At 32.6% G+C, this 25,552-nt stretch overlaps 3 protein-coding genes and 1 non-coding gene across 6 annotated transcripts in view; 3 read left to right on the forward strand and 1 right to left on the reverse strand.

Moving 5' to 3' along the window:
• The window catches only part of LOC131943448 (tyrosine-protein kinase RYK-like), an 83,518-nt gene extending 77,339 nt beyond the window's left edge, over positions 1–6,179 (reverse strand). For both annotated transcript variants that reach the window (XM_059303590.1, XM_059303589.1), the window contains exon 1: positions 5,985–6,179. In XM_059303590.1, coding sequence (XP_059159573.1) covers positions 5,985–6,093 — 109 coding nt within the window. In that variant the 5' untranslated portion in view covers positions 6,094–6,179. The remainder of the gene's footprint in view (positions 1–5,984) is intronic.
• A 112-nt stretch (positions 6,180–6,291) lies between these two features.
• LOC131943454 (protein CWC15 homolog) lies at positions 6,292–17,180 on the forward strand. 2 transcript variants are annotated; one of them, XM_059303599.1, is made up of 7 exons: positions 6,292–6,420; positions 12,596–12,742; positions 12,909–13,012; positions 13,126–13,211; positions 13,464–13,566; positions 14,171–14,279; positions 14,787–17,180. In XM_059303599.1, the coding sequence occupies exons 2-7, from the start codon at positions 12,612–12,614 to the stop codon at positions 14,911–14,913; spliced, it is 660 nt and encodes a 219-aa protein (XP_059159582.1). In that variant the 5' UTR covers positions 6,292–6,420; positions 12,596–12,611; the 3' UTR covers positions 14,914–17,180. The 2 variants fall into 2 exon arrangements, with proteins under 2 accessions (XP_059159582.1, XP_059159581.1); XM_059303598.1 differs by lacking the exon at positions 6,292–6,420 and adding an exon at positions 10,071–10,216 and having other exon boundaries at positions 14,787–17,177.
• Positions 6,764–6,856, forward strand: Trnam-cau (transfer RNA methionine (anticodon CAU)). The gene is made up of 2 exons: positions 6,764–6,800; positions 6,821–6,856. It is a non-coding gene; the product is annotated as a tRNA-Met (tRNA).
• A 2,712-nt stretch (positions 17,181–19,892) lies between the features above and the next one.
• On the forward strand, positions 19,893–22,520 carry LOC131943453 (protein CWC15 homolog). Its single transcript, XM_059303597.1, has 6 exons — positions 19,893–20,072; positions 20,257–20,360; positions 20,474–20,559; positions 20,840–20,942; positions 21,531–21,639; positions 21,979–22,520. Exons 1-6 carry the CDS (start codon positions 19,942–19,944, stop codon positions 22,103–22,105), a joined length of 660 nt encoding a protein of 219 aa, XP_059159580.1. The 5' UTR covers positions 19,893–19,941; the 3' UTR covers positions 22,106–22,520.
• Positions 22,521–25,552: the final 3,032 nt, after the last annotated feature.

The raw sequence follows: 25,552 nt of genomic DNA on the forward strand, positions 1-25,552 counted from the left end.
TTTATTTCTGCAACAGAACATTGTTTCGTGAAATACGAACCCGGTGTTGTTTTTTTTTATTTTTTTATTTCTCAATGTTAGGGTATCTTGTGTTGAAAAATACACGAGCGTGAAATCGTGTGCTTACTCTTTATTTATACAAGTTTATTGTATCTGCGACCAAGACCGAGAGAATGTCAGAGGGCCGGGTTGGGGAGTGCCATACATCAAATGTTAGCAGCACTCGCCCGTGTGCCTCATTTGGCGTCATGAAAACCGCGAGGGCAGGCGCGGGGGTACACCATGACGCTACCGGGGAGAGACTCTCGGCTCCCGTCCCTTTCCTCAGAGAAATCATATTAACCGCTGTATTAAAGTCTGCTAACGAAACTGCAGCAGAAATAGATGAGGTGATGGGTCAGGCTTGATCCAATTTGTCCGAAACACGCGAAGCCAGTAGTGGGGGTGGGGGGTCCGGAGTAAAGGGGGGGGGGGGGGGTCGGACGAGGGGAAGACAACCGTGGGATAGCTACATCAAGCACGGAATAACGAGGAGATAGCTGTGGCGCGTTACAATTATCCTGTCATGACACTCAGCTGGAGTTACTAAAAAAAACTAGACTGGTAGTAGAAAATACTGATAGGGCCTACTTAGTTTAGATCAATAACAAATCATAGAGGAAAAATAAAGAAAATAAATATACATATAATGTATAACGACTATTATTCGTACGTTTTATCTTCAATAAAATGTAAGCATGCTACATGCATACACAGCACTTGAAATAAAAACCGTCCTTTTGAGTAGAGAGCCGGCATTTTTTTTTATATGACATGTAAACCCTTACTTTTTAAATGTGATATACGTTGTTTTTTTTCTTTTTTTTTTCGTTGTCTTTTTTTTTTTTTTTTTGTAAACAAGCAAATTATGTCTTAAAGACAAGAATAAACAAAAAAAATATTATTATGATCTTGTTTTTCTGATTAAAAATTATAGCAAAAGCGGCTATACATCCATTGGATCAAGATAAACTACACCTTTTCATTATGTATTTATGATAACATAATTTCATTGATTTTTATGTTATTGTTTTTGATAACTGTATCATGTGCAATACAATTCATTAACATCAGCTACCTTGTATATGCTTACTTAACCATTTCGCACCGTTCCTCGCCAGTTTTTAACAAGAAACCCCAGCATGTTCCCCCAGTCTATATAATAACAATAATTCATTATGACACATAATAAACTTGGTGCCTCACCACAGCAGCGCTAATTTTAAAATTTTCTAACACGCCTGTAACAGTGTTTACCGTAACACCCAGGCAGTACTGATGGGGCGGCCCAGCGGTGATAAAACAATTATCCCCTAGTCAGGAATAACATAACCCCAACCGTATGTTTTTCTTTACTGCTAATATTTTAACCATCGGGCTAGTTTTTTTTTCTCTCTCTCTCTCTCCTGTTTGTGTTTTAGGAATAAAGAAGGTAGAGAATAAAGGAAAGGAGAGACCAAGGGTAGTGGCAGTGGCGTACTTAAGGTGGGGCGGAGGACACGAATCGCCCCGGGTGTCAATATTTTTAAGTAAAAATATATAGGTACCTGGGTGGCAAAACTGGAAACCCCCTCTTATTAAAAATGTACCAACTAATATGAAAAGAGTACAGAAAATTCGCCCAGGGCGCCAAAAAAAAAAACGAGTCAGTCCTTATTAACAATTTACTTGTATGGGAGTATGGGAAGACAATATTAATTATCCGCACCGGGAGCCGAAAATTTTAGTAACGCCATTCGTCAAGGGATATAAGTGTTTATCTAAAGAGATTCTGTCTATCCATGAAACAATAAGTAAAGTGATACAGTAATTAGAATACAATACACCGGTCAGAGGTTAATGTTAAACGCTAGCTGTTAACATTAAGATACAACAATGGTATAAGTGGGCCAAGAGTTACCCTACATTGCGGTACCAGAATCTATGATCAAAGACACATTATGCGGAGACTTTTAAAACAGATGAGCCGATGCAGCCAGTAATTAACGAGCTGCATGAAAAGTCGCCGTGGCTGGGCATCGCTGGTGTAAACCGACTTTTAAAAAACATCTGCAATGTTGATAAGGTTATTAATGAGATATTTTTAAAAGGATACACGCACCGCAAAGGTTGTCTTAGATGTTAAAATAGTGTTGATAAAATACATTTAGGTGAATGTTGGTAAAACATATGTAGGTGAAGTTTAGTGTTGGGGATGTGAATTTCTCGTCAGGTGTAGGCTAGTACGGGTTGTTTTGTATCTACTTCTATGTTAGCTGCCTCGCAATAAATTCCCTTTCTCGTTTTTAATATATCTCTTAGGTGTTTATAAATATAAACTAGGTCGATGACTAAGGTAGTGTAAACGATACCAGTAAAAACATTGATTCGATACGCCCTACCGTATTTCTAATGCTGTCATCGGGCCTCAAGACAGTAAGGATCAGGGCTAGGGTAGGTCAACGACACCAGCAAAAAGGATTCAATACTTTCTATAGTAATCCTCAAAGCCATAAATACGAATACTATTTTTATGCTGAATTTTCTTAAAATGTCATCAAAGAAAATATTACTTGAGCCGACGAGGGACCCAGATTTCGAATGAGCCATAACTGGGTAAAAAAAACAGCACCACGGTTAAATAATTTAAAATAAACGAGAGTAAAATTCTGGGGGCCGAAACAAAGCCAAAAAAAGGATAGCGGGAACGTCGCGTGTGAAGGACAATGCGAATTTCGGACGGACTGTCTGGGGGGAAGTCTCTCGCCCGTCTAGAGCGGTTAATGAAATCCAAACAGCCCTCCGCATACCCCGCGTCAGCCGGGGGACATCCAAGCCGGGGACGAAAATTAATATTGCCACGTTTGGCTTGGTGTTTCTGCAGAAATTCGCCCGCCTCCTAAATAGCTTTTCGTCTTCTTTAATTAGCAGCTTATAGGTCGGTGATCTCTCAAATTGACGTCTTGAGAAGCGCAGCGTCGTTGCCCCCCCCCCCCCCCCCTTTTTGTTTTTAATATGTGCAACGTATGAGTAGCCCAGTCTTAGTTTATTTTTTTTATTTTTCCAAATAAATTGAAATCATCACTAGGGCATTTATATGAAAACAAAGAACAACTCGGAATAGAAGGACTAAATGTGTGTTCACATTAAAGTTGCTCATTACTAAAATAGTTTGTGTTTAAAGACCTTAGACTTCTTCTTCTTCCTCGTTCTTAATTATTAGTGTTGAATGGGGATCGAGATTTATCTGCCAGTGGGTTTGAACTCGAGACTTTGTTCGAATTTATCAACCATGAGCTTTTTGCCGACTCGACCACGCCTTCAACACAATTAAGCGTTACGTGTCAACTGGTTATGCGCCATTGAGGCCATTGACTCCGATTTCAGCCTGCTTTTCTTTTTGGATTTGCTTCCATAGCCTTTGCCCAACCAAGAACAAGCTACAAGGCAGCAGTTGTTTGATTTTTGGAGTTGTCTCTCCTAGAAGAGTGGCTGTCCCCAGCTAACGAGCCTCATCTGCCCGAGGGTTCGAACTCGAGACTTTTCGGTTTAGCAACCATGAGCTTTACCGACTCGACCACGTCGACCCCTGACCTTAGACTATAATGACTAAATTTGATTTTCGTCTCTAATGCTGGAAACTCAGGTGTTACATTGATTTTGCTAAAGCCGGTGAAATTAAAATTGCTGGGCTTTTTGTGACACTTAATTAGCAAGAAAAAAGAAAGAAAAAAAAAACAGGAATAAGATCCAGTTTTTTCTAACAGGACTAGAGAGGCTCTGTATGATGGAGGTCGCTGTTTTTCTTGATGCTACTTCAGAAGTACATATGTGAAGAGCAATAAAATAGTTTTTTTTTTTATTCCTTGTTGTTTATACAATTATTTTCTACTGTATACATTTAGGGGTATTGTCAACAACTGTAAGTAGTTAAACAAAGCAGCCATCATCATACTGGAAGTGCATGTGTTAAGAGCATTACAATTGTATTTTATTCTGTTTCTTGCTTATAATATTATTTTCCACAGTATACATTTTAGGAGCATTGTCAACAAAAACAACTGTAAGTAAGTAGTTAAACAAAGCAACCATCATCATACTAGTAAAATAGTAAAATTAGTAAAAACTTGAAGGAAATTTTGATACTCTTTTGTTTGTTTGGGGTTTTTTTCTTGAGGAGAGTAAAAAGAGTCATAGTAAAAAGAATTTTTTTAAATCATCATAATGAACAGTAATTTCCAGCATCTGCCTTTAGGGTTTGACTTTTGGAGTATTATCAGAAGAGATAAGCAATGTGAATTGAACAGGTAATGTTAAAAGACACTAAAACAACAGTTAGTGTATGATGAGTACTGTAACGGCACAAATCAAAAGCTGATTTTGCTTTACATATATTTATTCAATCTTCTATTTTTAAAGGATTACCTTTTCCTACAATTATTTATGGACTAAATGTAGGTTTACGAGTAGGATTAAGTGTTTGCAGTTTCTGTTGCTTAATTGCAAAGTATAATGCTGAAAGAAATAGCTATTTCTGGTTAAGACGTTAGAGGATATAAAAAATCTTTTAAATGTGAAAAAATAGAACGAACATGGTAGTTATTACTAGGTCTGTTTTATTTTTAATATTTATAATATATACTTGTAAAGGTGATTTATGTATAAGTGACTTTAAACATGTATTAACATGATAGAAACAGGGATTAAGTTAGAGTTAAGTTAGAGTTAACCATTGAACTATGTATCTATAAAACTAATATTAAGTGTGTTGACTAATTCATAAATGGTGTCACATTCCTAGGAGGTGGTGGAATTGGAATTATGTGACAAGGGGGCTTCAGGAAATGTGACTCACGCTTGCATTTGAAAAAGTAATGCAAGTGCAAGGAACTAAATTTTAGCCGTTATTTCATGTTTTTAAAAAGACTTGTTTTAGAAATTGATCGATACACAAAATGTTGACAAAGTTCTGTAAGCCTATATTATTATAAAGAAATCAACATTCTAAAATCAAAAGCTCCAACATTGAGAATGGTGGTAGGCTCCAGTCTAAAATCATGGAGATCATCACTTTTTGCGATGATGAGGAGGGGGGGGGGGGGGGGGTAAACTCATTTTAATTTTAAAAGAAGACCTCTTTTTAACTTTTAAAATAGGAATATCTGCTTGATTTAATAATAACAATGTCAACATACAGATACTTATAGCTGCTAAGGGCCTAGGAATAGTTAAATAAAAAATTTAAGCTGGAATACAGTCTGCTAGATCTGGAGTCGCGTTGTCTAGTTTTGAGTCACCGATAGAATTTAGACTAGATCTAGGCATATAGATCTAATCTATATGTAGATCTACACTAGCAATAATTTATAGAACTGTGAATTAGCAGCTGAACTAGATTTTCTAAATCTAGAATTCTAAAACCTCTACTCTCTAGAATCTGCTATTAGTCTAGCTAGTCAGTCTCCCTAGTCTAGAATCGAAGATTATTATTTATTTTAATTTTTAATACTTAGGGCCTAATACTTGACTTGTAACTTGTAGAATTATTTATTATTATCATATCATGACTTCATCTTAAAATTTAAAATACGATTAAGACTGATTATTACTGATTAAGATCAAGATTTAGATTCTAGACTCTACTTTAAAATTAGTAAATTAGTTCCAGGGCTAGGTAGGGGCCTTTTTTTATGGCCTATGGAATAGATAGAGGAATCGAGAATCTACACGTTTGCCGTACTGAATGGAAACCTGAGTGCCAGAAGTTCTATGCTAGATCTAGATCTAGATTAGATCTTGAGATTCTAGATCTAGATCTAGACTAGAATCTACCTAGATTCTAGGTCGAGTGAAAACTAAAAATAAAACAGCCTAGCTTCTCTAGTCTTGAACTTCAAAGGAAGAGTTTAAAAAAGTATACGAAACGAACCAATCAACAAAAAATGATCGAAAATGTGCCGACTTACCTAGCAAACGAAAAGTTTCCTGTGTACTTAAGTATAAATTTAAATAGGCGTTAGAAAAAGTTATATAACCAAAGAGGAAAACAATCCTCGGAAGACTAGCAAGAAGCATTTTCCATGAGAATGCGCAACTTATTCATCCAAGTTCCGAACACATTCTGTCCACCATAATAACACAGCTCGTAGCATCCGAGTTACAGTACTACTGCTGCGCGACCCCAATCGGGGTCGATCCAGCCCACAAACACACTTCGCGAGGAGTTTAGCGAGCGATGATTGGCTAGAAATTCACTGGGGGAAACAAAGCATAGACCTTCAATGTTTACAATAAGAGTTGGGATTTACGTCAGTAAATTACAGCGCTGTTACAAAGTGGCGAAAAATGATAATTGCATTAAGAATACAGAACTTAAATTAGATACTTTTTGTGAGACGTATTGTAGATCTAAGTGTTGTTAACGCTTCATCAACACTTACTGTCTCTCTCAGTCTTCTCGGTGTCAAGTAGAAGATCTAGATCCGTGGGCAACTAAATAATAAATAAGAATGTTTTTGTCACTTGTTTTTATCCTATTTTTTTTTCTTACATTAAGTATAAAAAATCACTTCTATACTTTTAACAAAGGTGTTTATTTAAATAGAGCTAATGATCCTTTATCATTTTATAACGTCTTGTGCCGAGGTTATAATACCGTCATTCTGATTAATGTACTGGTTATTTCCCTTACAATAGCTTAAAATAGATCAAGAGACTCGTTAAATAATCTTCCAGCGATTTCGTAGCCTCGGTAGCGCAGTAGGTAGCGCGTCAGTCTCATAATCATACAAAAATCCGAGCGATCTGAAGGTCGTGAGTTCGATCCTCACCCGGGGCAAAATTTTTTTTTTTTTTAAGACGAGGGTTTTCAGTTCATAATTTATTTTTAAAAAGGTTGGAAAAAATGTATGCCCGGATTTTTTTATGCCCCATGATATAAAAATCGGATTACGTAAAATGCTATATATTCTATTAGCCTGTATACAAATATCTGTTCTTAATATTTCCTAAAGAATACTTGGCGGGTCTCAAGAGGTATAGAGTCTATCACTATAAGTCTATTTTCTTTTCTTTCCTCGACGAATCATATGCATTGTTTCATTCCCTATCTTGTCTCCCTACGTTAGGATTCAAAATCTCAACTGCCAACTTACCTCGATTGTAGGAAAAAAGTCGCATGGGGAAAAAAAAGCATAAATACTCTAATGATGAAGGCGTATTAGGACATACAGTGTTTTTTTTTTCCTGTTTTTTTTTTTTTTTTTTTTTGAAAAACGGTGAACACTCATATGATAACCGAAAGTTTCATTAAGATGCCATTGAAAACAGAACTCGTAACTAGAGCCCCAGGGCAGTATCCTTGATTGACTAGACGGAAGTCGGGCCCTGATTTCGCCTTCATATTACAAGAATACATAGTAGTTAGAGTTTCTTCCAGGCATCTCTTGGGGGGGGGGGGGGGACGAAGAAAGTCTACCGCCCCCCTCCGGACGAGATGGAATTTATATAGTATACTTTTACTAGTGTCAGCCCCCCCCCCCCCCCCCCGGAAAATGTAGACCGCCCCCCCCCCCCTCCGAAAATATCAAGTGCACCCCCGCCCCGGAGAAAAAAAGACTTTTTTTCTCCGGGGGAGCCAGAGACGTAGCGAGGGGGGGGGGGGGTTTGGGGGGCTGACACTTGTTAAAGTATATAGGCCTATTTTCTATATAAATGGAATACTGTTTACAATTTCGCAAGCAAGCTGGGGAGCGGACAATATCGGGGGGGGGGGGGGGTAAGCACAAACTTCTTATAAACGTGTAGGTCCCTAAATATTTCTCAGATAAATATTGTAAGTTTTGTCCATCTTGGCCACATGGTTGTTACGCCACTGCGCCTCGTTCTCCAAAAAGATGCTTTAAAGTTAAATAAACGCTCATTTTCATTATACCTTATACTCATTTCTTTATTTTAGCTATTTTTTACCAATCTCCAAAAAAACATTTTTTTAACAATAAAGACTGAGCGATCTTTGACTAAACTTTACGAGGGGGGGGGGGGAGGCGGACACTAGTAAAAGTTTTATTTTCTATAACAATTCCATTTAGTTCTTGGGGGGGGGGGGGGGGAGTGAGAGGCTCGAAGAAAAGCCTGAAAGAAACACTTGCTTACTTCATCGCGTGTTTGTGGTAAGAGATAATGGTAAGGGGAGGTAATCAAGAAAATACTTTAAGCAACAAATATGGTGGGTTTCCATAAATATTTACAACGAACCGACCCGCGGCGTATCATACACCGCTATTTAGTTGTTTTATGTTCTACTTTTCAGTAATTCATAATTTGTGAATTCGACAGTACCAACGCTGCCACTGAAAATATTTGCTTTAAAACACTATCAGTAGCTCGTTAAAGACGATAACCCTCCCCCTCCTTTCCCCCACCCCTACACCCCTCCCCCCGTGAAAGTAAACTCCTCTTAGTTACCTCCCCTAAATTTAAAATCGTTTCAAACTAAATTATCTGCCCCTAATAACCGTCACTAAACCCGGCTCCACGAATGTAAACATAGCGTGAACCACAGCTCACCAGACCATGTAGGGGTGGGGGTGGTAGGGAGCGCGCTTACAGCTTGTTTTCTAGCGTCTCACAGAAGAGAAATATATATAGATCGGCGCCACCCTATCCTCTTTATAACACAGTAGGCCTATAACAAAATGATAAACAACTCGAGTCAATTTGTTAAATATTGTATGTCAAACAATGGGCATAAAAACTACAAACACGGACGTTTAAATCTGGAGGGGAAAAAAAGTTTGTTTCCCCGAAATTCTTCTAGGCTTGTTCTGTGTTCTGTGTTTCTTTGGCTGATTCCCTTTACTAAGTAGAGTTACATACAAACTTAACTTACGAGATTTTCATGTAAAATTTAGAAAATTTAATATTTTAAGAATTTATGCCATATTTTGCAAATGTAGATATTTTGAGATTTTTAGCGCAATTTCCATTCTGGAGAATTGCGTTTATTAACCCGTCATTTCTGGATGGATGGATGGATGAATGTGTGTCCGCAGCTTTAAGTCGTATCTCCTCCTCAACAAAGCAATATCGAGGACTAGTTCCAAAAGCAATTATGTTAAGCAAGTTACGAGGATAAACATAGGCCATAAAAATTCCGGGTTTCTTTCATGGATTTCCCGGAAAAGCCAAAAAACCTCGAAAAAATGCAGTTTTTTTGGCCCATATCTCGGCATCCAGACCACTTAGCGACTTGAAACATGTACCAATCGATTCCTGCCATAATTTTGAACAATATTGCCGAAGAAAGTTTTCAAAAATATCCTTTCGTTCGGTCACAATTTTTTTTTAATTAATTAAAATTTGGACTGAATTAGTAGGCATTTTTATCCAACCACACCACACGCGTCATCACGTTCAATAGCTGCGCCATCACGTTCAATGGCTGCGTAATCACGTTCAGTAGCTAGGCGCGCAATGGTTTTTAGTCATGTAACTCTATTGTAAATAAAACATGTATTTTAACCAATGGTTTTACTAACCCTGCTCTTGATTTACGATACGACAGAGCTATTTTTAGATAACATAAGGAAATTGCGCTTAAATGTCACTAGACTTTTTAATTAACTTGTTTTCTTTGAGGCTGCATCTCTATTTGCAGTAATTTACAAGCAGGGGTCGTCTATAAATTACGTCACTCCGGGGGGACGCTCGGACTTTACGGATGATGTGCGACGAGTTAAAATAGATGGATGCGTTAAAAAAGTGTTATGTTATAGTTGTCCATTTTAAAAAGTAACTTTAAACAGAATACAAGCAGCTATTTCGAATATTTTGAAGACATTTCTTTTGATAAAGCTTTAAAAAGTGTTGCGCAAACAAACCAATACATTATTCCTGCACTGATATAGATCTAAATGATTCTAAAAATAGTAGACTAGATCTTTTCTAGATATAATAGTAATATTTTAGTAATTGTATTGTACTACAGATACTGCTTAGTCCATTTTACGTTTTTCGTTAGCAAACGCCGGCAGACGGTTTTTAGTTTTAATATTTTCTCCTAACATGGCGTCCGTCTGTTGATTATTTATGAAAAGAGCTCTTTCAATATAAATATAGTGTAGATCTAATAGCTTTATAGTTTCTCGATCTAATTTTAAAGATTAAACAATATAATCTTTTAAAAATTTAAGTAAAGGTAATCCATCTGTAATAATTTAACGTTCAGTTATAAATTGTGGTTTATTGCCGTGATTTTGAAGTTGATTCTGACTGATCTGGGTAATCTATCGTTTTAGGTACGTAAAATCGCCCGCGACTAGTAATGTGAAAGACAGGTGACTCCTTGAATTTTAATAATTATTTCACATTTTGAGGAGGATTTATGTTCTGAAAAATACAAAAATGATTCCTTGTTTCATTTATGTACCTGTTTTTAAACAACTGAATTAAAACTTTTCAGTAATAAATGAAGACTAGCGATGTTTCCAACAGATGCAACCATGCTCATTTACTATAGCAGCCATCTTGTTTAAGTTCTGTTTTTGCAAACTTATAGCGGAATATAGCGCAAGATTCAGGGGAAGGCAACTCTATTTTACAAATGGCGGCTGTTTATATAGGAAATCTTGCTCGCAAACACTGCTGTTTAAAGTTAATTTCTGGCCTATATTGATATATTTAGCCATTGATTTAGGTTTATTATTCATTTATCTATAATATTTGACACAAATATATCACAATATACTTCTATTAAAGCCTTGACAGTGAGGTAACTTTTTCGCACATTTCTAGCCGCGGGCGATTTTACGTACCCAAAACGATAGATTACCCTGATCTGATTCCCCCTGAGTGATTGGAGTGCTTGAGCAACGGACTTTTTGAGATTTTTTTTAGAATAATAATTTTAATTAGATCTAAGCCTAATTTTTAGATGTTTACTAGAATAGTCTAGATCTATTTCTGTTCTTTAAACACTTCACTACTAGATCTACTTTACTTTTACTTTTTACACTTTAAAAATGGAGAAACTACCGCCTTCATTCATTGGTACTCTGCCCTAACTCTGCACATGCATGTGTTTACAAACAAACCGCAGAACCCTAACCCTAACTAATCCTAGCACACCTATTAGTATTAAGGCAAGGTCATCAGGCATGTGCAGAACTATTGAGTTTCATATTATCCGCCGAAACATCTTTTTCCAAGTAGTCACTTTGTTGACTTTAACCAACCCGTGATTTGACTGTAACTAAAAATAAATAGATCTAGATCTAGATCTGAAAATCTGCATTCAAAGTTTGTGTCCAGCTTTAAAGTTTAGGATTGCCTATTTATTTAATTAAGTTACAATGTAACTACTTATGAGCAATGGGCTCAAATTATCCCTTTACTGACTTTATAGCTGCGCAATGGGATCAAATTAATTGCCATTTTGGCTTTTACTTTTAACCTTATTCTTCTGACAAAACTATCCATGTGGTAGAGCAGTTGCGCTTCGGACGATGCGTTCATAGTATAGTTATGGATTTATAGTATATCGAGTTAAGAGTTCTATTCTATAACTACTATAAGTAAAGTATTAAAAAAATTTTAAAATCTATTTGAATAGCCTAGATGAAAAGAAAAACCAGGTAATTGTAGCTCTATGTGCATCTTCTGGCTAGAATCGACCTTAAGGTCCAGTGATGAAACTTTGCATATTGAAGATGGCGTGTGTGTAGGCAATAGAAATATTTTCAAATACATATTTAAAAAAAAGATCATATTAAAAGTTTCATTTTTAAATAATTTGTAAACAATTTTTCAAAATAATTTTTGGTAGGTTAGATTTAGGTCTAAGTTTTTGGAGGGCAATAAGAAAAAACAGTACACAACACAACCGAGTATATAGATCTAGATCTAATTGTTAATAGGTATAAATGTTATAGATCTAGAATAGATTCTAGATCTATAGGCCTACTATAGACTAATATTATAGTAATAAAAAGTAATAATGGTATTCTAGAGGCTAGGCCCCTATTAATTAATTAAAGCAAAAAGATGTGACAATATTAAAATAATTAAATAACAGTAAGCCTAATTACACTACGCCACGCCTCATGAAACCACCAAACCATAAAAAGACACATTTTTTAATGCACCAACAACACTACACCCGCCAGATAACTCCCAAACAGACATGCAACACTTTACACACCACTATTTGGACACTGTACTGTACACTGGAATGGAGAATGGTTAGGGTCAGAGAGGGTTAGAGTGACTCAGTGAGTGGGATTGGTTAGGGTAGAGGAGAGTAGGGGATAATAAAACAGAGAAGGATAGAATGTATTAGCAGTAGAACAGAATAGTGCTTTGTCATAGTTCAAAAATTTAAAAAGTAGTTCTGTATATTTTAATTGAAAAATTTAATTACATTTCTTAGAAATAGTAGTTGCTAAAAATAGAAATAAGTAATCACATAAATTAACATCTATTCAAACTCACAGACTCTGCTTGAAATTACTTCCCTTATGTATCAAATTACATTTATATATGTAATTATGATGCCACTGTTTTCTCTTGTATTTTTAAGCACCTGACTTATCAAGATGACAACAGCTGCTAGACCAACATGGGATACAGCCAAAGGAGGCCGTGGTAAAGGAGAGGGTGATCTTAGTGTTCTCTCAAAACAATATTCAAGTAGAGATCTTCCATCCCACACCAAATCAAAATACAGGTGATTATAAGTTTTTTACTTCTACAATTTACAATAGTAAAGTATGCCTTTCAATTCAATGTCATTCTATCATGCACATTCCAATGTATGAGTTCTTATGGATTATTAAATACATACATTTCTTTCTAGCTAGATGTTTTTAATATCAAGTTTATTTTTATTTTAGACAAGAAGGTCAAGGCACACAAGAAGAACTTAGAAATCGTGACTTTCGTCGTGAATTAGAGGAAAGAGAAAGATCTTCACGGGAGAAGCGGGACAGAGGAAGAGGTTGATTGTCTTTTTAAAAAAAAAAAGAACTTGTATTCTCTATCTTTAATTGTTTATCTTTTATTTTTCCTTATTTTAAATACTTTGAATTCTTAGTTTGTTGAAAATTTCAGATTCTGGTAGCAGCAGTAGTAAAAGACCAAGAATTGAACAGATACCAGCAGCTAACCTTGATGCAGATGACCCTGTTGATGATGATGTAAAACATAACATTTTTTTCAGTTCTAAAATAAGATAATTTGTGTGTTCTTGTGAAAATGTTAAAGTTAAAGAAATTAAAAACTTGAGCAAAAATTAATTCATATAATTGATTATGATCTAATTTATTTCATTTTAATTTTTAATTATGATTGCTAAAATGAACTTTTTAAATATCACTTGTTTTATTATTATTAGGCCTATTATTGTTTTAACTGAGACATTATTTCAATTCCTTTTCAACAAATAAAAGGAAGATGAAGAGGATTCTGATGATGAAGATGACACAGCTGAATTATTAGCAGAGCTACAAAGAATAAAGAAAGAGAGAATAGAAGAAAAAGCAAAAATGGCAAGTTCAGAATACTTTCAAGAGATTTATTATCCGTTTAAATTGCATTATGTGTGTAGATTATTGTTATAAACCTGGTTAAAGACAAGAATGATGCTCACAGTTTTCAGAATGCCACCAGCTTTCATTTGGTACTTTATTCTATTTACTCTATTCATTTTGCAGATTCAAATTTTTTAATCATTAATCTTGATAGTGATATCACAAGAGCTCTAACTCTAAGTTGTATTTACTTCTTGCTGCATTTTCATTTAGATCTAGTCTATTTTTGTATTTTTTAGAGAAAAAATTGTGAAAAAGTAGGCCTATTTAACATAGCAGAACTGCCTTCAGCTGCAGAATCAAAACAATAACATTTGTGTGTTAAATAATTTACCAAAAAATAAAGTGGTTGTAGTATTATTAATCTATCATCCATGATTGGGTAGGGACATATACATGCACTTGTTTTCATTGAGCATAATTTTCCTCTGAAGTGTTTTTTCCTCAAGAAAAGATGTTCATTGTTTTTTTTTCTTAGTTTAAAAAGTTCTTTGAAAGTTAAAATTAGGTGTATGAAATCCTCTCAACATTTCTGAGCACTAAACTGTTTTTGTGGTTACAGGAAGCTGAAAGAAAAGCAGAAGAAGAAAGGATTCGAACTGAAAATATTCTCATGGGTAACCCATTAATGCAGCCAGAAAAGCAATCAGCCACAGACTTTAAGGTTAAAAGGAGGTTAGTCCGTTTGTATTATTTCTTCTGATCTAATGTTGAGGGTTTTTTTTTAAACCAAAAGAAAAACCTGCCAAAATTTTATGTCAAATTTTAATTGAATTGTTTCAAAAACACAAATAGGAAAATATGGAAGCACATAAAACTTTTTCCTGTTGATGGTTGGGGCCAAGGCAACAATAGTAACTTTAAAAAATGTACCCATTTTATGCTAAAATCAGTTGTACTTGATTACTATTCTCAAGGAAGTTATATAAAACTTACGTTTTATTTCTTTAGAAAATTGCTTTCATGATTGAAAAGCAATGACCCCCTTGGTTTTAACTGGTTAGAATAATGTACATTAGTTTGTACATTTAAAATGTGTTGTATTTGAAAATTTGAGCAATAGCTTATTGGAAAAGTAGACTTTTTTAATGTTCATGCTACCATAAGCATGCAGCTTAAGTTATTCTAGATTGTTGTGACTATTGAAACTCACAAATTGTCTTTCTCAAATATTTTTAACAGATGGGATGATGATGTTGTTTTCAAGAACTGTGCCAAAGGTGATGAAACAAGAACTTCAAGGGGTTTTATAAACGACACATTACGTTCAGAATTTCATAAAAAGTTTATGGAGAAATATGTAAAATAGCACTTTAAGTTTTGCTTTTGATTACAGTCAATAAAATGTATTATGAAATATATTCATTTTTGTATATTATTATATGGGATTATATAGGATTCAGACAAAAAAAGGCAGACAAACCATAAGGCTGACATTAGAAAGGCAGACTGGACATAAGGCAGACAAGTTTTATAAAACAACAATCTAAAATAATAGACATGCTTAGTAGTTATTAAAAACAATCAGTAGTGACCAAACTTCGCAATATTTAAGTGTTGACCTTTTGTGTTTAGGACACTCCTGTAATCTCCAGTTTCTTGGACCAGATTGTTCACATTATAAGGATAGCAACTAACACTGTCTCTTCCCTTGGATGTTCGACCTCTGTCTTTGTTCTTTGATGGTACTCTAGAGGGGAGATCTGTAGTGACCCATATTTTGTGATATTAGGAGTTTTATGTTTGTCGCCCTTATAGTCTGTTGGCATTTTGCCCAGTGAGCCTTTTTACTTTCTCGTATATACGAAGTATAAAGTCTTGTAATCTTGCAAAAAAAAAAAAATAGAGATTTTTGCAAATCTTGACATTTTAGGGCTCCCCGAGTCGGAAAAACGTAGTTTTGCAATCTTGCCCATATGTGTGTCTGTGTGTAAACACGATAACTTAAGTACCGTTACAGCTAGTTTGATGAAATTTCATATATAAGTATTATATCAAAATCGTAGATCCGTATCAATTTTTTAAGCGATTTCCGATAACCGGAAGTTGAACTTTTCCTATTTTGAATTTTTCAAAAGCCTATAACTTGAGTACTATTTCAGATAGATAAATGAAATTTCACAAGTAAGTAAAAGTTCTAATTCTCTGCCTTCTACCAAATTTTGAGTAATTTCCGTTGACCGGAAGTAGTAATTTATGCTATTTCCGATTTCTCAAAAAAAAACGCATTTTATTTGGCTTTCACTTGGTGTGCAATTCTTTTTCATACGAGATTCTATTCTATTATAAAAAGTTTAAGTAATTAAAAATGGATTAAAAATATTGTCTGTCTCGAGTTGCCATCCCCCGTAGTGTTATATTAGAATATTCGAGAAAGTTTAGGGGAGATCACTCCTGGTTTATTTATGTCTGCCTTTTGTCCTACACCCGATAATATTTAGCTTCTTTGATCACATTATTAGTTATAAACTTCTTGTGTAACATAAAGTATCCATTTTCTAAAACAATAAGTATAAATTATGTGGGAAGGGAGGCTTCTTAGATTAGTTTCAATGAGATTAGGTTTTTTTTTAAATATAATTTACTTTTTTTATTATTTGTTAACTTTTACTTACAATTTATAAATGATTGTTCATTCACATGAAGTAAGTTCAATTTTTATTTAGTTATTATTAACCTCATTGAATTGCACTAGGACAAATTTTTTTAAAGTATTTGGTTTGTGCAAAAAAAGCATATCATGTGTACAAACAATAGTTTTACAGAAAATGAACAATAACTAGTTTCCGATAAAAACCTTTTTTTTTAATTCTTGAATATTAAGAGAATTCATATGACTCCCTTCTTGATCCTATCTGTGAAATATTGCAATCAATTTTTGCCCAGTTCTACCAAAACAGTTATTTCATTTCTTTTGAAATGTATACATGATGTATACATGATGACGATTTGTGAATCTATAAATATTAAGGGTTAATTTTGATATCAGTTGGTACAAATTATTTATTTGAAGATTTTTAGTCTTATGAAGATATATAGATCAAACTAATGATCAGTTAGTTCTTGTTCATTCACTTATTCATTATTAAAACAACAAACAGGTTTAAAATAAAAACAAAATGAATAAACTGTTTTTTAAAAAAAAATTTTAATATTATGCACCAAAAAAGTTGAATATAAAAAATCTACAAAATTTCTTCTAATACACAATGAATTGTATTGCTGAAATAAAGGCAGTCACTAATGGCATTAAGATTCAAGTTTTCAGGCTATCCACTCTGAGCTATATAGGCCTACATCTATATGGGTAATTTCAGGTGGAAAATGTGCTTAAATTAAACATTTATAGTTCATTAATAAACATGTAAACACAGTACTAAATCAGTCATGATTGTTCACTTATTTGCTTAATTTTTATCCAACTATATTCATGTAACATTCACCACCACAGAGTTCTTTAAAACAGCGCCACCCATTCTACCTATTAGTTCTTAACTATGAACAATTACAATATAAAAAAATCTTAATGATAGTTACTTTATAATTTTGACTTGTAAATTGAAATGAATAGTAAATACCATGGGAAAATATGACAATACACACCAACAAATTTATCCCAAATGACAGTCCAAATTCAGATAACAACTCTTCAAAATGTCTGTAAAATCCCATGCTTTTTGAGTATGTAATATATAGGCCTATTTCACCTCTGCTAAATACAGCAGAACATTTTCATCAAAAATAAGCAACAGTAAACTACTTTTTTCCATATTTTGAAAGCTGAAAAAAATTGTAAATTTTAAGAAAAATATTATACATGGAATAGCCATACACATGACAGAAATATGTAGTCAATGTAGAAAAAAATGTACTCTTTTCAAAATATGGTGTATAAATTTGACAACTTTTACAATAAAAAAGACACTTTTGTTTATATTTTAACAAATTGAGGTATAACAATTCATTATAACAAAACAAATTTATTTTCTTGACTTCAGTGCATAACATTTACTATTATGCTAAAAATATACACATGACAGAAATATGTACTCCATGTAGAAAAAAATGTACTCTTTTCAAAATATGGTGTATAAATTTGACAACTTTTACAATAAAAAAGACACTTTTTATTTATATTTTAATAAATTGAGGTACAACAATTTTAACAAAACAAATTTATTTTCTTGACTTCAGTGCATAACATTTACTATTACTATTATGCTAAAAAAATTAAAATAACAAAATTGTACTATTCTAAGTTTTAGTATAAAAGTAAAATTATAAGCTATTTTACTATAAAAATAAACTGTGAAATAAATCAAGATTTTAATAACAATGGTATACTAGATTAAAATATATTGAAAATAGAATATAAAATCATGACCATTATGTTATGGTATATGTCGAAGGTACAAGACACTTGAGATCTTTCATACTGCCAATAATTATATTTTACAGTAAAAAAAAAACTTCTTTTGCATATCAACTTTAATAGTACAGGCTGCTTATGGCAACAGATGCATGACAGTTTAGTGATATGTCCGTCTGGTGCTAGAGCCTTGCCTGACTTGGCAGCTTGTGTGCCCTGATGGCTACCAGAGCTATACCATTGGGAGTGTAAACTCCTGCTAGATTCAACTAAGCTGGAAGAACTCCATGGATAGGGATCAGATGAAAGCTAGCATCTTGGTCCTCCAGGTTGGTGGTTAAACTTTGGGCATAAAACCTTCTTTCATTAAAAAAAACAACCAAAGGCTACAGAAACACTATACTTTATCATATAAAACAAAATCACACCTTCTTTGATCAATAAGCCAGCAAGAATAATACATACCGTAATTAATTTCCAAAAATTAAAGCTATAGCTACACTAAATAGTACTAATAACAACAGAGCAATTTTTTAAGCATTTATGTTGTGAGCCTGGTTATATAAAGCCAAGTGGTTCTTTAAACATCACTATGCTCTCTAAGAAAAACTAGGTAACTAATTTAAGTCCTAGTAATAAAGAACTGCTAGATCGGCGATTAGCCATTAAAACTTTTACAACTAATTTGTTAAATAAAATTAGCAGTATACCTCAGAAGACATCTGGTCAAGTTATTTTAACACAAATTTTACAAAAAAGATTGGCAAGTTTTTCCTAATCAACTGATCAAAATTTAATTTAGATTTTGTTCTGCTTAAATTATTTATATTTCAAATTATAATTGGTGGCAATAAACATTACATTAATACATTTTTTTATAACAGATTTGTTAAGAGACAATAAATGTAATAACTTGTGACAATTAGTATTAGAACATAGATTTACCACTAGTCAATAAATCAGGATTGTATATGCTGAAAAAATTACCATAACTTGATCTGCACTAGGGCAATAAATTGCTGTAATATTTAAAATATAAGATATCACAAACTGTTGCTAGACTAAAAATATTGGAATAGCAATGGATATATGGAATACATAAATCCTATGGTTTACATTCACAGTGAGATCTGAACTTCAGTATTCCTATAGAGTATTTAAAAAATAGAACTAAAAAGTCATCAATTGTGATATTTAAATGAAATTGCTTATGCAATTACCTATTTACACATTGAGCTCGAATCCCTGCAAGAAATATTATTGAGCAACTTTCAAAACTATAATTCCTTACAGAAGGTGGTTACTTAAAAAATAATGTATTACTACAATTAATATACATAATATACATGTTAAGTACACTTTTTTAAAAACATTTTTTAAAATTGTACTGTCATTGAGAAATTTTCAGCCAACTATTCATATAACAATTTATTCCCCTTATAACAAGCTAATCTCATTTGTAGGTTTTTGTTGAGTTCTTTCAGATTTCTTAAAAACAATGTATTTTTTAATGCACCAACAACACTACACCCGCCAGATAACTCCCAAACAGACATGCAACACTTTACACACCACTATTTGGACACTGTACTGTACACTGAAATGGAGAATGGTTAGGGTCAGAGAGGGTTAGAGTGACTCAGTGAGTAGGGTTGGTTAGGGTAGAGGAGAGTAGGGGATAATAAAACAGAGAAGGGTAGAATGTATTAGCAGTAGAACAGAATAGTGCTTTGCCATAGTAGTTAAAAAATTTAAAAAGTAGTTCTGTATATTTTAATTGAAAAATTTAATTACATTTCTTAGAAATAGTAGTTGCTAAAAATAGAAATAAATAATCACATAAATTAACATCCATTTCAAACTCAGACTGTTTGAAATTACTTCCCTTATGTATCAAATGACATTTATATATATGTAATTATGATGCCACTGTTTTCTCTTGTATTTTTAAGCACCTGACTTATCAAGATGACAACAGCTGCTAGACCAACATGGGATACAGCCAAAGGAGGCCGTGGTAAAGGAGAGGGTGATCTTAGTGTTCTCTCAAAACAATATTCAAGTAGAGATCTTCCATCCCACACCAAATCAAAATACAGGTGATTATAAGTTTTATTTTTTCTAAAATTTACAATAGCAGTGTCTTGTTTAAATTAAAGTATGCCTTTCAATTCAATGTCATTCTATCATGCACATTCCAATGTATGAGTTCTTATGGATTATTAAATACATACATTTCTTTCTAGCTAGATGTTTTTAATATCAAGTTTATTTTTATTTTAGACAAGAAGGTCAAGGCACACAAGAAGAACTTAGAAATCGTGACTTTCGTCGTGAATTAGAGGAAAGAGAAAGATCTTCACGAGAGAAGCGGGACAGAGGAAGAGGTTGATTGTCTTTTTAAAAAAAAAAAGAACTTGTATTCTCTATCTTTAATTGTTTATCTTTTATTTTTCCTTATTTTAAATACTTTGAATTCTTAGTTTGTTGAAAATTTCAGATTCTGGTAGCAGCAGTAGTAAAAGACCAAGAATTGAACAGATACCAGCAGCTAACCTTGATGCAGATGACCCTGTTGATGATGATGTAAAACATAACATTTTTTTCAGTTCTAAAATAAGATAATTTGTGTGTTCTTGTGAAAATGTTAAAGTTAAAGAAATTAAAAACTTGAGCAATAATTAATTCATATAATTGATTATGATCTAATTTATTTCATTTTAATTTTTAATAATGATTGCTAAAATGAACTTTTTTTCTCAATTACAAAAAAAAATTGTGTTTAAATATCACTTGTTTTATTATTATTAGGCCTATTATTGTTTTAACTGAGACATTATTTCAATTCCTTTTCAACAAATAAAAGGAAGATGAAGAGGATTCTGATGATGAAGATGACACAGCTGAATTATTAGCAGAGCTACAAAGAATAAAGAAAGAGAGAATAGAAGAAAAAGCAAAAATGGCAAGTTCAGAATACTTTCAAGAGACTTATTATCCGTTTAAATTTCATTATGTGTGTAGATTATTGTTATAAACCTGGTTTAAGACAAGAATGATGCTCGCAGTTTTCAGAATGCCACCAGTGTTCATTGATACTTTATTCTATTTATTCTATTCATTTGCAGATTCAAATTTTTTAATCATTAATCTTGATAGTGATATCACAAGAGCTCTAACTCTTAAGTTGTATTTACTTCTTGCTGCATTTTCATTTAGATCTGTTTTTGTATTTTTTAGAGAAAAAATTGTGAAAAAGTAAGCCTATTTAGAACTGTCTTCAGCTGCAGAATCAAAACAATAACATTTGTGTGTTAAATAAATTACCAAAAAATAAAGTGGTTATAGTATTAATCTATCAGCCATGATTGGGTAGGGACATAAACATGCACTTGTTTTCATTGAGCATAATTTACCTCTGAAGTGTTTTTTCCTCAAGAAAAGATGTTCATTGTTTTTTTTTTCTTAGTTTAAAAAGTTCTTTTAAAGTTAAAATTAGGTGTATGAAATCCTCTCAACATTTCTGAGCACTAAACTGTTTTTGTGGTTACAGGAAGCTGAAAGAAAAGCAGAAGAAGAAAGGATTCGAACTGAAAATATTCTTATGGGTAACCCATTAATGCAGCCAGAAAAGCAATCAGCCACAGACTTTAAGGTTAAAAGGAGGTTAGTCCGTTTGTATTATTTCTTCTGATCTAATGTTGAGTTGTTTTTTTTTAAATCAAAAGAAAAACCTGCCAAAATTTTATGTCAAATTGTAATTGCATTGTTTCAAAAACTGGTTAAAATAATGGAGACAAGCAAAGTTTGTACATTTAAATGAGTTGTACTTAAAAATTTGAGCAATAGCTTACTAGAAAAGTATAAATAGGTAATACTGTAACATCAGTTGCTATTATTTTAAAATCTTAAGACCTTTTTTTTAAGGTTCATGCTACCATGCATGCAACTAAAATTATTCCAGATGGAAACTCACACATTTTCTTTCTCAACTATTTTTAACAGATGGGATGATGATGTTGTGTTCAAGAATTGTGCCAAAGGTGATGAATCAAGAACTTCAAGGGGTTTTATAAACGACACATTACGTTCAGAGTTTCATAAAAAGTTTATGGAGAAATATGTAAAATAACACTCTCAATTTTGCTTTTGATTAAAGTTTTTAAAATGTACTATTAAATTCATTCATTTTTGTACATCATTATATGTGGAGATTATGTTTAGCTTATTTGGTTATATTTGTAACCAACAACTTAGGTGTAAAAAAAGATTTTATCAAACAGTAAGTGTAAATTGTCAGAATGTCTTAATGAGTGAGTTAAGGCAAGGGTAGGGAGTGCTTGTTAGATTAGTCTCACTGATGTTTAGTACTTTTAAAAAAAAACTTTTTATTATATGTAATCTTTCACATAAAAATAATTCAATGATAGTTCCTTTATGTGAAGTAAGTTAAATTGTATTTAGTTATTCTTTACCTCATTAGATTAAGACATATTCACATAAATTAGGTGTGACCAAAAGAAGCATACAACATGTGTAAACAATTGTTTTACATAAAATAAATGATTCATTTCCAATAAAATTATTTTTAAAACCCATACTCAAAAGTATTTATTTAACTCAATTCTTGATGCTGTTGTTCTTGGTGTAATGTTTAAATAAATTGTTCACCCAGATGTTATTTCCAAATCTTTCAAAAATATCCTTGATGACAATGTGTTAGTCTATATAAATGTAGGCTTTATTTTCATATAATAATATTAAATGACATCGAGTTGCAAGAATCCTATCATTATTGTTGATGTGGATAAAAATTGTGGTTTTTTTTTATTTTGCCATCAAAGTGGCAGTAAAAACAATTTTTAATAACTTAAACCTGAAAATAATACAGAAATTTAATATTTTTAGAATCAGTGGTATAAAATTAAAAGTTGTAAATCCAGAGAACTTGAAAACTTTTGAGTTTAAGGCTACATTTTTATTTATTTTCAACTAGCCTAAGTTATAACCTGAAGTTTCACTTTCATAAGACAAACATTAATTGTCAGTACAGGAACTCATTAATCAATTTTCTGAAAACCCCACTTCATAGTAATTTCTTCTAAAACTTTGCAGATTTTTTAAATAAAATTATTTTAATTAAACCACCTAAGTGACTTGACTTAGTTCTGCCATTTTTGCTTATATTTGTGATAAAATGCAAACAAATTGTTTTGCATTTTTTTTACATTGTGTTTGGTTTCCAAAAATACTAAAGACATAAAATACATACAAGCTTTAGTAAAGTCCACAAAAATACAAAAATAAAACAGTCTATTCTTGGTTGGGTCCATTAAATACTACAAGTACAGTACAAGTGTATTGATTTAAAGATTTCTATTTATAGTTTTGGAAGATATAGAACTAGTGATCAGTTTTTTTTTCAATAACAAGTGGATCAAGCCTTTCAGTTTTTGTTTGGGTTTAGATATATCTGTATGGAAGGGGGTGGGGGGGGGGGGGGGGCTCCTAAAATCTTGCCTATAGCCCCACAATACATTAATTAAGAGCAGAGTAATTAAAATATTTGTAGCATTAAAATTACACATGCAAAAAAATTAGTCAACTTTGATAGATAGGCCTACATATTTTTCAAAATATCTTTGTGTGGAGGGGGTGAATTGTTAACAAAACATCTGGGATGACAGTTTACAGGCGACAACGAAAAGAGCAAGCAGAACATCTTATTATCTCCACTTAGTTTGAATCGTTTAAAAACTAAATTATCTGCCCCTAATAGCCATCACTACAATTGTAAACAGCTCACCAGACTGGTGGGGGTGGTAGTGATATGGTCTGTTGAGCTTACGTCTTTGTGTCTCGCATGGTCCCAATGAAGAGAATTATATATATAGATTATTCACCATTGAGTACTATATATAGATTACCTCCCTACCCATAATGCATTCTTTATAAACTTATCATCCTGGTTTGCATGCATGTAGGATGTTATTTTATACTATAAAATAGTCACTCTTAGTATTTGAAAAAAAAATTAATTAATGTTGACAGGGGATGGGATGAAAATGATTATTTTATTTTTAATAAAACTAAATATCACTTCATTTATTTATTATTAAAATTCCTAAAAACAAAGAGTTGAGGTATAGAGTAAAAACAATACAATCAACTATAAAAATAAGTTCTAATAGGCAAAAACAAGTTTTTTTATGTAAATATTCTCATCTAATAATACATAATGATTTAGTTAATTAAAATAAAAGCAGTCACTCATTAAAATCTTAGTGTTCAGGTTCAAGTCTTCAGGCTATCATTACTATCATAACTAAGTTAATTCTGGTGAACAATGTGCTTAAATTAAACATAAGTACTTAGGGTTGCCAGGTGTCCAGTTTTTAACTGGACAGTCCAGTATTTGAGCAGACTGTCCAGGATAAAATAAATATAAATACTGGACAAGTATATGAATAATACTGTTACCCCCCTTCTTCTGCTTTGCGGCATACCTGAGAATGGAAGGATGGAAAGGTGTCCAGTATTTTCGGAAAAGGTATCTGGCAACCCTATAAGTACTTTATTAACAATTTTGTTTATTCCTCTATCATACAAGTATAGAAACACAATTTTAAAAAGTGTGATGACTAGCAATTTAAACTAAAATTGATCTGCCCCAAAAAAAAATTTACTTGGCAATATAAATGTAAAATTCACCACCACAAAGCTGTTTCAAGCAGTGCCACCTGTTCAAGCAACTGGTTCTTTACCATGAATAATCACAAAAGAATCTAATCTCAATGGCAGCTGCTTTATAATTTCAATATTGTACAATTAGAAATTGATAATAGTACCACTATACGAAAATGTACTGTTATTTTGTTCTCTGATTCCCTCATAGGTAAAAAAAAAAACAACTTTTTAACCATCATGTTTATACCAAAAGACAGTCCAAATACTCACACACAACAACCTGCTTATCACCTTAACAATGTTTGTAAAGTGAAAAGTACACTATTAATACATAACATATAGGCCTACGTCAATAATGCTATAAACATTTTCAGGTTATATGAGCAACAGCAAAATATCTACCTTCCTCTCCATTTGGTAATTTGTTTTGTTATGTATTTTAGGGGTTATTCATTTTTTATAATATCCCTTTTAGATGAACATTTTTTTAAAATTAGTGGGGCGAATAGTGAAGTGAATACATGCTTTTCCAAAGGTATCTAAGTCGGGACAGTAGGATGTCCTTAAGTCCACCCAGCTCAAATGGGTACCTGACTCAAGAAAAGTAAAGGCAGCTGAGCACAGTGCTGACCACACTATCCCTTTAAATGTTTAAAAATATTGACATTTTACAATTTTAAATGCACTTGAAACAAACACCACAAAATGTTACAATCATATATATATATATATATATATATATATATATATATATATATATATATATATATATATATATATATATATATATATATATATATATATATCTCAGTCCAAAAATATATTTAACACTTCAACAATTTGCAAATAGAATTTAAAAAATTTAAAAAATGAAAATTTCTATACAAAAGTG

Source organism: Physella acuta, unplaced genomic scaffold, assembly GCF_028476545.2.
Source record: "Physella acuta isolate Inbredline_101_S28 unplaced genomic scaffold, ASM2847654v3 ptg000456l, whole genome shotgun sequence".
Lineage (NCBI taxonomy): Eukaryota > Metazoa > Mollusca > Gastropoda > Physidae > Physella > Physella acuta.